This window comes from Musa acuminata, chromosome BXJ1-1, assembly GCF_036884655.1.
Source record: "Musa acuminata AAA Group cultivar baxijiao chromosome BXJ1-1, Cavendish_Baxijiao_AAA, whole genome shotgun sequence".
Classification (NCBI taxonomy): domain Eukaryota; kingdom Viridiplantae; phylum Streptophyta; class Magnoliopsida; order Zingiberales; family Musaceae; genus Musa; species Musa acuminata.
The window spans coordinates 7,157,011-7,170,587 of NC_088327.1; the positions used below are offsets into that span (position 1 = coordinate 7,157,011).

Below are 13,577 nucleotides of genomic sequence, written 5' to 3' on the forward strand. Positions count from 1 at the left end.
CTTCTCATCGCCTCCAGCCTCCGCCGCCCAGACGAACAAGAGAGAGAGAGAGAGAGAGAGAGTCGGCGGCATGCCTAGCTGGGGCACCAAGAAGCCCCGCACTCTTCGTCAGAAACCGCCCGGTCCTCTCCCTCCCCCTCGCCCTACTCTTCCAAGTCCACCTTCTGTCCCTTCCCCTCCCCCTACTCTTCCAAGTCCACCTTCTGTCCCCCCCCCCCTCCCCCTCCCCCTCCTCTTCCAAGCCCACCTTATAATGTTCCTCCTCCCCCGCCTCCGATAGCCGAAAAGGAGGGAGGAGAGGGCTGCGGGCGCCCGCGCTCCCCCAGCCCCGTGACTTCGTTGTCGTTTCGTGGGAGCAGAGTCGGCGGCGACAACGACGACGCCGGGCCGAGCGCAGTGGCGACCTCGGATCAGGGCAGGCATACGGTGGAAGACGACGCCGGGTCGAACGCGGCGCTGCCCTCACTTCCGGGGAATCGTCCTGAGCACAACGACGCGGTGGCGACCTCGGGTCAAGGGTGGCATTCTGTGGACGACGACGTCGGGCCGAGCGCGGCGGCGACCTCGGTTCCGGGGAATCGTTCGGATCACGACGACGCGTTGGCAACCTCGGGACAGGGGACGCACAATGTGGACGGCGACGCCGGGCCGAGCGGCGCGGCCTCCTTGCCTCGGGGGAAGCAGTTCAAGACCACGAAGCGGCGGCGGAAGGAGGTAAAGAAGAAAGAAAGAACATGTGATCATCTCTTGCTGTGGTATTCGTGACGCCTTCTTGATGATGATTGGCTACGGTTGTGGATGTGAAACAGTGTATGGAAGAACAGCGCGCCATGATGAATTCGCTTATGGAAGAGCAAGCAAATCTTAGAAGAGTGAGCTTTCTATATGATCCTTTTCCATAATTTTGACGAGGCTCTAACAGTTCTTCTTTTCTTCTGTCATCTTTCCTCAGGAAACAGAAGCTTACAGAAGACGACTCGAGATACAGAAAGCAAGCAACTCCGTGCTCCAAGAAATGGTTGGTGGACTCTTACTCTTTCTCGTTTGCCTTGTCTTCCCTCTCCGAGGAGGATTCCCGCTAACCCTTCATTGAAACTTTCAGCCGGAAAAGGCGGCGGCTGCTGCTCCTGCTCATCACAATAACCTGGACCTGGAACTCCGCCTCCGTCAGCCATCACCACCGGCGTTGGTCCGCCACCCGACGCTTGATGGCGTCCGACCGCTGGGGGAGACGACCGCAGCATGGCGGTCGGGATGGGAGCTGCAAATGCAAATGCAAAGCGCGGACAGCAAGGTGGCTTCGTGGTTGGCGAGGAAGCGGAGAATGGAGATACTGAGGGAGAAGAAGATGCACAAGCGTGCAAGGCGATCCGACTGAAGCGGAGTGGTCTTGAAGATTACTGAGTTGTTTCTTCCTCCACATGATGACTCCCTTTCTTTGGTTTCCTGTTGGATTCCGGCTGTAACTGCGAGATTATACGAAAGCAATTGAATTCAAAGAATGAGAGACTCTGTTCATGAGTTCTTTCATTTTTTGTTTAATGCTGGCGAAGAACTGCAAATCTATGCAGGATATATAAAGTATCAACTTGATTAAATTGATCTTTCTCGGTGAATAATTGATCCAAAATGCTTCGTGTAAGCCAATGGTTGTTGATCGATATAGTTCTATAGATGCACTCAATTCTGGACATTGAAAGTTGATAAGGTAATATTCTAGTAATCAATCTTGTCTCTCCGATTCGTCGAGACGTTAACGTGGAAAACCAAGGGTTCAATCATCCCTCTTAGAACACTGATATGGAGGAATATGATTTGTCGACCCTGTGGACAAAAGTCCATGGAGGGCTATTTGGGCTAGTCCGGTCGACGTCCATAGACAACAATCTATAGGTGATCGATTGGGTCTGTCTATCCCCCCCCCAGCTCGGCCGACGTCCATACAAAACCATCCCAAAACTAACATAAGCATTGGAGGGTCTGATCGAATAGGTATAAAAGTCAACCTCCGGTACCAGTCCAAGGGTCAGATATATTTATAATTAACCCTCTTACATTACAAAACCATCCCAAAACTAACATAAGCATTGGAGGGGCTGTGCCAAGAAACACCCCTGACCAACACTAGCCTTTGTGCAAGGACTCATCGACGAGTCGAAATCCTCCTCGGCTCACTCTCAGGCCCACCTCAGATGCTTAAACTCTATTCAAAAGATCATCTCGGTGCCACCTCATCCACCTTGGGGCCCAATCAATCACCTCGAAGAACTATCACGTAGGATTTTCGGACACCCTATGCCTTTAGGTCCAGATTGAACTAGTAAATAGATTTGATTCAAGTTGGCAAATAACTTAAAATAAATAAGTTTACTATGTCATCATCAAACCAATATACTAAATATATGCAAATATAAAAACTAAAATTAATGGAAGTAAGAGTGTTGAGCTAAGGACGAGACTAGGTGCAAATAGGATTAGGTTGCTTAGTGATCGAACAAGTTTATGCAAAGGCTCACGGTGGTGATAGAAATTATTGACTTAAAGACTTCGATACTTATGCAATCACAGAGTGTTCATGGCCATCCTAAAATGACAAATTTGATATCATGGAGCATATAAATTTTCTCTTTGACATGGTAGAAAAGGTAATGTCCAAGGAACTCTAATTGCGTAGTGGATTCAGTATATGTTGTTAAGCGTTATAAGCACAACAAAAAGTTGTATCATCAAAGAGTCATGATCTAGCAAATACATTTATAATAATGAAATAGTGTATAATATTGTTCTCGGCAAGATAGAGTATTCCAAGAAGATGATCATCTCCAAATCTTCCAAGAAAAGAATATGAATAGGAAATCTACTCTAGCACGACAAGTATCCAAGGGGTAAGTCTTGAATTTTTTAGTGAAGAATTTATGTAATAAACTACATATTTCAAGAAGATATCTCTAGATGGAATCTTTCTAAAGTTCCAAGGAGGTCAAAATTGAGTAAGCAACAAATATTCAACACAAGATCTTACATGAAGTGATGCATTATGAGATTAGGTGGGGTCTCAAATGAAAGCAATACCAAAGATAAAGATACACATAGAGCTGATGAGAAAAACATTAGACACAACAAAGGACTAACCTATGCAGTGATAGACACAAGGGCCATCATCATATGAATACAGGCCAAGGAATAGAGAACTTTGGTTAGACCAAGATAAGAGATAAACACAACTTGTAACGATGTAGTTGGAGTGAAGGCCTTGGCATAGGGCATAAGGCTATAAAGGTGGGTATCTTTGAAAAATATGTTGAAGTGTTATTGTTCCGGTTGCCACAAAGGAAATGATATATAACAGAGATTGTGTCGAAGTTAAAAGACCCAAAATCTAAAGAATGCTATACTAATTTTTGTTAGTAACGAGTCGGTACTAAGAGAGGGGGTGAATTAGTGCAGCGGTAAAAATCATGTCGGTTCTGAAAATCTCTTCGTTTCGTACAATAAAAACCGATTTTGGAAACTTGAAAGCGTATGCGAGTGTAAGCATAGTAAAAGCGTTTGCAGTAAGATAAATTACACAAAAGAGAAGGTAAACCAGATTTTTATAGTGGTTCGGTAGTCGTGACCTATATTTTTATAGTGGTATGGAGATATTGTAATAGTTCTAGGCAATACAATATTATGGTAAATCCCACGAGAGAGAGAGAGAGAGAGAGAGAGAGAGAGAGAGAGACTTAATTATCCAAAGGAATTGTTGGAATTGTTAGGAGCCAATTTGAGTTTTGCATATGAACATGTGGCAAGTTTGGTGCTGGGAGAGAAATGAATTTGATAGGGGTCCTACGAAACTACATTGAAGGCATCCTTGAGAAAAAGAGTATTATACACTCCCATTATTCGAGAGAGCCTTAGAAACGCACATGAGACTTTTTCACATGGAGTTCTGAAAACCATTGAAGTTACTTGGAGAGTTATCCCATGAAGATAATTTTATGAAATCATTGATCATTGCTCGATCTTGGAAAGGTTTATCGAACCATCTAAGCATTTCAATTACACATAGATTTGTGTTAATGAGACTCTGAACCTAACTTTTGTGTCAAGGTGACCAAGCATCCAAGATGACATGGAAGGCTAATATTGAGTCGACACTGATATGGATAATATTGATATATCGATGTATTGAACTAACAAGGTGTCTAACAAGATGTCTAATAAGATGTGATATGATGACACATTGTCAACATGTTAATTACTACAAACATCTGAGGAGGTATTTTTAACACAATTTATACATAATATCAAATCTTGTGATATGTAATTTCAAATGAATAGTGTATAATAGTTACACTATATATATATATATATATATATATATATATATATATATATATATTTATATATTACACCTAATTTTAGTCCATCGATTATCATATAACTACTGCTCTAATTAATATTAATAGTTTAAAATTTTGCCACTTTGTTGGGATATTACGATTTGTTATTATTAGTAAAAGAATATTAATTTACCAAAGATATTAAGATTACTTTTGGGTTTTTCCTATTTAATTTATCATCATATAGGAAACATAAATATGGATATAATTATAACCAAACACCTACTAGTCATCATTATGACAATAAAAAAGATTCAATAATAAAAATAGTATTTTCATACATAAACAAATTCAACGCCAAATTTGAAGTCATGGGGGCTAAGTATTTTTCAGATTTTTGAATATAATATACTTGGAGGACAGGTAATCTAAACAAAAAAGACTTTTATGTAAAGTAAAGAAATCATAAAAATTACCATTTAATTATGCTGTATATATACATCTTCTTCTTCGTTTCCTTCGGACTCAACTTCTTCTCTGCCACCGAATCAGACGAAGGGTGGACGACACAAGGAGGTAAGAGAAAAGGACACATCTCATCGTCATGACGTCTTCTTGATGATGATTTGGTATGGTTGTGCATCTGAAACAGTGCGATGGAAGAAGTGCGCGCGACGATCAATTCGATTTTGGAAGAGCAAGCAACTCTTGAACGAGTGAGTTGTTTCTTCTTGTTCTATAGGATGCCTTTCCATGTTCTTGATGAGGCTAATGGTTCCTCCTCAGGAACTAGAAGCGTGCAGAAGTCGACTTGAGATTCTGAGAGAAAGGAACTCCACGTTCAAAGAAGAGGTTGGTGGATTCTTCCTTCTTCTTTCTTCCCTTCTTGGTTACCTTTTTCTCTTCCTTTTCCGAAAAGGATTCACCTTCGCCGAAATCTCCCTTCAGCTGGCAAAGGCGGCTGCTGATCGCCGTGCACCTGGAACTCCATCTCCGCCAGCCACCGACAGCCGCGTCGGCTCGACAACCGCGTCCGGCCAGCAAATGCAAAGCGCGGGACTGCAAGGTGGCGCCAAGAATGGCGAGGAAGCGGAGGAGGGAGATAGATGAGATGCAGGGGAGAAGAAGATGCATGAAAGCAAGAACACTTCAAGTAATGCAGCCAAAGGATGTAGCAGAACTGATTCATACCAATAGGTTGTAATCTTCCAGCAATTGTCTCAACATAGCAAAGGTGTCAACGCCTTGGATTTCTAAACTGTCAGAGACGAAACGTACTGCATTACCAAGTGTTCTTGTTTTTGCTGGTATGAGGCTTCTTGGAAGACAAACTTTGAACCAAACTAGTCAAACGATTGTTCTTGTTTTTGCTGGTGTGAGGCTTCTTGAAAGACAAACTTTGAACCAAAGTAGTCAAACAACTGTTCTTGTTTTTGTTGGTGTGAGGCTTCTTGAAAGACAAATTTGATCCAAAGCAGTCAAACAACTGTTCTTGTTTTTGTTGGTGTGAGGCTTCTTGAAAGACAAATTTGATCCAAAGTAGTCAAGACTATCACCAGAAATTACTTAAAACTATCGAATTACTCCATGTTGAGATTTACTTGGACAACACCTTACTCTAATGCCATGTTGAGATTTTTAATCAGATGTCAGAACAGCTATATATACATAGAGATTAAACAGCTATATATAGACATCGCTGATATTGAGTTGACACTCATATAGACATCATTGATGTATCGAATTAACAAGGTGTGTGTCTAACGATAGATGTGATGTGACAGCACATTATCCACATGTTAATTCAAAGTATTATTTGACCAAAGCAAAGACTATATCATAGCAACACATTTACCTCAACCTAAATCCTAATAAGACTCGCATTAGGATAACCCACACACAAATAGGGGCGGCCACCAAGTAAGGAGGGTACAACAATCCTATAAGAAAAGTACTAGTTGGACATGTCCTATAAGAAAATTTGATTGACTTCACAGCGAGATGCCTTTAGTTAATGATACTTGAAATATTTTTTTTTGTAACCTTTTTTAATCGAAGTATTACTTTGGAGTTAACGTAGTCTTAACATGTCTTACAGGATTTTTTTTTACTTTATTCAGTATAATTCTGCGAAACTTCTTCATTGTTCTTCAATAATTAGGTTTACGTTATATGCACTTGCAAGGGACCAATTAACATCTTTTATGCACAATATCTTAGTTGCACCAATGGCCAGTCATCTTCATAAGATGATAGTTTGATTGAATTATATTTTCTATTTGTGTAGGTTTTGCCTTGTGCTATATTTGCCTTTACAGTTCACCATTCAACAACACAATCTTATCGATAGGATTTCTTGGGCCTTTTGCGTTTATCTGGAAGGTGTGTTGCCACAATTACGTCTGATGCAAAACACAAAGGTATAAGCTGAAAATTGAGAGCATCAAATTCCCAAATCTGTTTTTTTCTAACTACTTCTATATTCATGGTTGCCAGATTATTGTGTTAGTTTGGCAAGTCTCATAGTCCCACATCGGAAAAATCAGGTTTGTTTTATCCTATTGAAACTATAAATAAGGGTCTGGGCTTTGAAATCAAATGCATCACAAGAAAAACCTAAGTTTTAAAGTCCATACTCAGTTAAATAATTTATGCTTATAGTTTGTGTTTTTCTTGTTTAATAGATTTAAGTGTTTTATGGCCTAGGAACATCTTCCTAAAGCATTTATAATAGTCCCTCTTTTATAGTAGTGATTTGTTCCTTTTTCATTCGTGGATTCCTCTTTCATTCGTGGATGTAAGTCAATTGACCGAATCACATAAATCTGGTGTTCTTGTCGTTTCTTTTATTTTTTCTGTTTTATTATCTTTGTTGGGTTGCCAAAAATACCCTTTGGTAAATTTCTTGACGCTATCTCTAACAAACTAGTATCAGAGCCTGGTTTCAGAATCCTTTGGCAACAATGACATTCGACAGAAATGTCAACTTCGGCATGTGGTAACTTAAGATTGAGGCAATTCTGGTTCAAGACGGAGTTGATTTGGCACTATAGGGAGCTGAGAACATTCCAGATGGTACGTCAAAGAAAGATTTTGTGGGTATGGATAAGAAGGCCCGATCCAATATTATTCTAAATCTCTCTAGCGAAGTTTTACAGGAGGTAGCTATGGAGACTATGGCTAAGAGCATGTGGGACAAGCTTAAAGCCTTGTATATGAAGAGGACACTAGAGAATCGTCTCTACTTAAAGCAGAGTTTGTATATGCTTCGGATGACTGAAGGTACATCTATACTCTCACATCTTAATAAATTTGATTCCTTGGTTATGGATTTAGAGAATATAGATACAAAAATTGATGATGAGGATAAGGCCCTGTTGTTTTTGTGTTCTCTTCCCCAATCTTTTAAGCATTTCCGTGATACTATGATTTATGGAAAAGAAATAATTTCGTATTAGGAAATTAAATCTGCACTAAAATTTAAGGAGCAGATAGACAGAGATATCATTGGGGAAAGTAGAGGGAATCAGGCTGAGGGTCTGGTTGTCAGGGGTAGAATGGATAAAAGAGAATTTGACAGTAGTAGATCTAAATCTATATATAAATCTAGACATACAAATTTGGAATGCAGATATTGTCATAAAATAGGGCACATTAAGGTTGATTGCTTTAAATTGAAAAATAAATTAAAGCAAAAGGAAAAAATTATTGAGAAAACTATTGAGTCTGCTGAAGCTAGTGTAGTAGCTGATGAGAATGATGGAAATATTTTCTTTACTATTGATGATAGGACGAGGTCTAAAATTGAATGGATTTTAGATTCGGGTTGTTCTTATCACGTGTCCCAATAGAGATTTGTTTTCCACATATAAATCTTGTAATGGTGGAATTATTTTGATGGGCAATAATGCAGCATGTGATGTTGTTGGAAGAGGAACAATCCAAATTAAAATGCATGATGGTATTGTGAGGACGCTCACTAATGTTAGATATGTTCCTGATTTAAAAAAGAATCTCATCTCTTTAGGCACCCTGGAGGCCCTTAGGTGTAAATACGCAACTGAAGGTGGAGGTGATTAATATGGCCTGTTATGTTGTCAACCGCGCTTCTTCTGTAGCACTTAAATTTAAAACTCCGGAGGAAGTTTGGTCAGGTACTCCTACTGATTATTCTGATTTAAAATTTTTTGGGTGTCCAGCATACATGTATATAAATGAAGAAAAAATTAGAGCCTCAAGCTAAAAAATGTATTTTCCTTAGGTATGCTTCTCAGGTGAAAGGATACAAATTATGGTGTTCTGATCCCAAATCCCTAAAATTTGTAATTAGTAGAGATGTTATTTTTGATGAATTATCTATGTTATCTTCTAAAGAAGAATCTACTAGTTGTACAAATGATAGTGCGCAAAAGCAGGTGGAGCTTGAGATTGGTAGTTCTAATTCTTTTCAGTCTAACTCTTCTATTCAAAGAATATCGGTAGATGGTCCCGAGTCACTAACGAAGATTATCTAGAGGAAGAACAATATTCCATAGCCAAAGATTGACAACGGAGAGATATTCGACCACCACAAAGATATGCAAATTTGGTTGCATATGCTTTGTCTGTTACAGAAGAAACAAGTGAAGTTGGTGAGCCTACTACCTACTCAGATGTAATTTCTTATGATAATTCCCTTAAGTAGTTGATTGCGATGAATGAAGAAACAGAATCCCCCTATCAGAATAGAACTTGGGATCTTGTGAAGCCGTATTCGAATAAGAAAATTGTTGGATGCAAATGGGATATCATTGCTGAGGGAAAGGTCCTTGTTCAGAAAATTCATACGAAAGACAATCCAGTTGATATATTTACGAAGCCTTTTCCAGTTTACAAGTTTAAGTAGTGCTTAGACTTGGTTAGTATTCATTGTTGGTGATTGCCTGTTGGGGCTTTTATGAAGAAGGTGGAGCAAGTTTTGTTGGGACATACCAAGATGGAGATTTGTTAGTTTGGCAAATCCCATAGTCTCACATCGAGAAAATCAAGCTTGTTATCTCCTATTGGAACTATAAATAAGGGTATGGACTTTGAAGTCAAATGCACCACAAGAAAATCTAATTGTTTGCTTTAGGCTTTTCTTATTCAGTATTTTATGGCCTAGGAACATCTTCCTAAGGCATTTATAATAATCTCTTTTTTATAGCAATGATTTGCTCCTCATTTGTCAGGTCAATTGGTCGAACCACGTAAATCTGGTATTCTTGTCGATTTTATTTTTTTCACTTTATTGTCTTTGTTGGGTTGTCAAAATTATGATTTGATAAATTTTCTGGGGCTAGCTTCAAAATTTACCGAGATTTAGAGACACTGAATTTGGCAGAAATAATTTCTTATCTGACTAGCTCTACCGCAAAGTAAAGCATAATCTGAGTCTTATTTAAGACTAGAAATCTGGATCAAATAAAAAAAATCCTTTTCTGCAGAAAACCTTGTGCATTGCTTGCTGGCTTTATCTCTTCATTAAGTCACATTTCTTAATTTCTTGATATATTTGGTTGAACCAATTTCTTTGGTCCTCACATGCTTTCCAGGCTGTTGCAGTTCCATGGCCAGAACTGCACTAAATCTTTGTCGATCTACTACAACTGATACCTCTAATCCCGAATCTCACGGCCAAGGTAAAGTGAATACAGTCTATCTTCTTCATGGTTACATTGGATGTCTTATTGTAATCTCTTTATGCCTTTAATTCTTGAAGTCTATATCTTTCTTCCAAATGTTTGTTTATGATTACACGTTGCAATCCTTTAAAGACCATACATTATTAGATTGTAACTACCCTTCACTGTTGGATTTCCACCTCCCCTGGCTGGAAGTGTGTGCACCTCATGAGATCTCTATAACAGTATCGAATACACCTACATGTCATTCTTCTCGCCATCGTGTATTGAATGGGTTAAAGATTAATAATACCTTATGATGCACGTGTTCAAAAGGTTGCGATTGATAGATATACTGTGGTTGTTTTCATGACTCGAATCATAAATTTGGTATGAAGTCATGTTGTTTTTAAACTCCCAAGTGGAAATAAGATTCTTTCTTTAAAGGTATGAGAGGTGTTTAGTAATGGAAGTCTCTTGTCTTGATTCTATAGGCCGTTTCCCATATGAACAGTGGATTTTTTCGTATAAGTCTAGTGCATAATTCTACAAGTCTAATCAGTGATACTGAGATCCCAACGAGGGACTTTGTTGTGTCACATTTTTGGGAGATGAACAAACACACAATATAAAAAATACAGCAAAAAGATCAACATTCATCAAGATCCAAATATAGGAAAAACTCGTCTCAAATTTAAGACTTTGAGAGTGAATTGAAGAGTGGCTTTTGGGTAACCATTAGGTTCTTCTTAATCTATGGTAATGGCTGATGGACACAACAGCAAGCCTATTCACCTCCATTGCAGCCACCCTCGGCCAATTCTCTCATAGGAGGGAGACACAACACACAAGATCATATATCCTGCACAGATTTGCCATCATAAATTATACTAATAATCATAATAAAAGAATCCATGAATAGAATTTTGCTCTTTGAATTCAATCGCATTTGTATAGTCTCGACGTTATAGTCGGAATCCAACAAGAAACCAAAGAAAGGGAGTCGTCATGTAGAGGAGGAAGCAACGTAGTGATCACCACGAACTCCTCGCTTCAGTCGGATCGCTTTGCTTTCTTCTGCATCTTCTTCTCCCTCTGTATCTCCATCCTCCGCTTCCTCGCCAACCTCGACGCCTCCTTCCTGTCCTCGCCTTGTATCTGCAATTGCAGCTCCCATCCCCACCGCAACGCCTCGGACGTCTCCCCCGGCGGTCGGACGCTGGCGAGCGTCGGATGGCGGACGAGCGCCGGTGGTGAAGGCTGGCAGAGGCGAAACTCCAGGTCCAGCTCAATGTGATGAGCAGGAGCAGGAGCAGGAGCAGCCGCCGCCTTCTCCAGCTGATGGGAAGTTTCAATCAAGGTTAGTCGCGGAAAGGGAAGAGAAGGTAGGCGAGAAAAAGAAGAACTGCTTCCCTCCTTACTTTTTCTTACCTCCTTGCACCACCGCTTGGGGTTCTTGAACTGCTTCCCCCGAGGCAAGGGAGCCGCGCCTCTCGGCCCGGCGTCGTTGTTCTCGGAACGGTTCCGAGGGACCGAGGGCGGCGGCGCGCTCGACCCGGCGTCGCCGTCGACAGTGTGCGTCTCCTGTCGCGAAGTCGCCAACGCGTCGTCATGTTCGGAACGATTCCCCAGAACCGAGGGCGGCGCCACGCTCGGGCCGACGTCGTCGACCACAGTATGCCTCCCGTTACCCGAGGTCGCCACGCCGTCGTTGTGCTCAGGACGATTCCCCGGAAGTGAGGGGAGTGCCGCGCTCGACCCGGCGTCGTTTTCCACAGTATGCCTGCTGTGACCCGAGGTCGCCACCGCGCTCGGCCCGGCTTCGTCTTTGTCGCCGTTGCTCCCAGAAAACGATAATGGAGTCACGGGGCTGGCGGAGCGCGGGCCCCCGCAGCCGTCTCCTCCGCCCTCGTCGGCCGTCGGAGGCGGAGGGTGAGGAACATTATAAGGTAGACTTGGAAGAGTAGGAGGAAGAGTGCGGGGCTTCTTAGTGCCCCAGCTAGACGTGCCGGCGACGAGGGATAAGTTGCTGCGGCGGACTTCGTCGTCGAGGATGAGTTCCTCCAGATCGCACAGAATGCGAGCCACCTCGAGTTCCTTATCGGTCGGCGGCTCCCCCAGCGGCCACATCTCTCGTTCTCTCTCTCTGGCGGCGATGAGAAAGGGCGGGGGGCAATCGAGAGGGCACGGGCGAGCTCTGGATCGACTGTGCATGGGAAAGAGAAGGGAACTACTTATATAGAAATCCCTGACCTGCGGTCACGTGCAGGATGAATCCTCGTAGAAGTCCGACTCGGACTCCGCCCTTTGTTTCCGGGCTCACTTGGGATTTAACTCCAGAGGTTTCGGAACCTTCGACGCCTTTTCTTCTTCCAATAATACCCTTCCGTACCCACATTACTCGTTTGCCACGTGTCTCGATGGACGGATCGGATTCCTCTAGACTTGCTCCATATAACCCAGACGGACGCCTGCGGGACAAAAACGACATAGAAGAAGAAGATTCTCGTTATATTAGCAGTTCCCTTCTCTTTCCCATGCAGTCGATCCAGCTCGCCCTTGCCCTCTCAATCCCCCCTTCTGTTCCCCCTTCTCATCGCCTCCAGCCTCCGCCGCCCGGACGAAGAAGAGAGAGAGAGAGAGAGAGAGAGAGAGAGATGTGGCCGGTGCAGGAGCCGCCGATTGATAAAGAACTCGAGGTGGCTCGCATTCTGTGCGATCTCGACGAATTCCACCTCGAGGACGAATTCCGCCGCAGCAACTTATCCCTCGTCGCCGGCATGCCTAGCTGGGGCACCAAGAAGCCCCGCACTCTTCGTCACAAACCGCCCGGTCCTCTCCCTCCCCCTCCCCCTACTCTTCCAAGTCCACCTTCTGTCCCTTCCCCTCCCCTTACTCTTCCAAGTCCACCTTCTGTCCCGCCCCTCCCCCTCCCCCTCCTCTTCCAAGCCCACCTTATAATGTTCCTCCTCCCCCGCCTCCGATAGCCGAAAAGGAGGGAGGAGAGGGCTGCGGGCGCCCGCGCTCCCCCAGCCCCGTGACTTCGTTGTCGTTTCGTGGGAGCAGAGTCGGCGGCGACAACGACGACGCCGGGCCGAGCGCAGTGGCGACCTCGGATCAGGGCAGGCATACGGTGGAAGACGACACCGGGTCGAACGCGGCGCTGCCCTCACTTCCGGGGATTCGTCCTGAGCACAACGACGCGGTGGCGACCTCGGGTCAAGGGTGGCATTCTGTGGACGACGACGTCGGGCCAAGCGCGCCGGCGACCTCCGTTCTGGGGAATCGTTCTGAGCACGACGACGCGTTGGCAACCTCGGGACAGGGGACGCACAATGTGGACGGCGACGCCGGGCCGATCGCCGCGCCGCCCTAGGTCCCTCGGAATCGCTCCAAGAACAACGACGCCGGGCCGAGCGGCGCGGCCTCCTTGCCTCGGGGGAAGCAGTTCAAGAGCACGAAGCGGCGGCGGAAGGAGGTAAAGAAGAAAGAAAGAACATGTGATCATCTCTTGCTGTGGTATTCGTGACGCCTTCTTGATGATGATTGGCTACGGTTGTGGATGTGAAACAGTGTATGGAAGAACAGCGCGCCATGATGAATTCGC

At 43.3% G+C, this 13,577-nt stretch overlaps 2 protein-coding genes across 2 annotated transcripts; both read left to right on the forward strand.

The window, feature by feature from the left end:
• The first annotated feature begins 70 nt into the window (after nt 1-70).
• LOC135592277 (actin cytoskeleton-regulatory complex protein SLA1-like) lies at nt 71-1,378 on the forward strand. Its single transcript, XM_065081893.1, has 5 exons — nt 71-255; nt 360-714; nt 810-872; nt 953-1,018; nt 1,103-1,378. The coding sequence occupies exons 1-5, from the start codon at nt 71-73 to the stop codon at nt 1,376-1,378; spliced, it is 945 nt and encodes a 314-aa protein (XP_064937965.1).
• Nucleotides 1,379-12,627: 11,249 nt separating this feature from the next.
• LOC135592746 (formin-like protein 8) lies at nt 12,628-13,346 on the forward strand. The gene is made up of 2 exons (XM_065082670.1): nt 12,628-12,932; nt 13,037-13,346. Exons 1-2 carry the CDS (start codon nt 12,628-12,630, stop codon nt 13,344-13,346), a joined length of 615 nt encoding a protein of 204 aa, XP_064938742.1.
• The last annotated feature ends 231 nt before the right edge of the window (nt 13,347-13,577 follow it).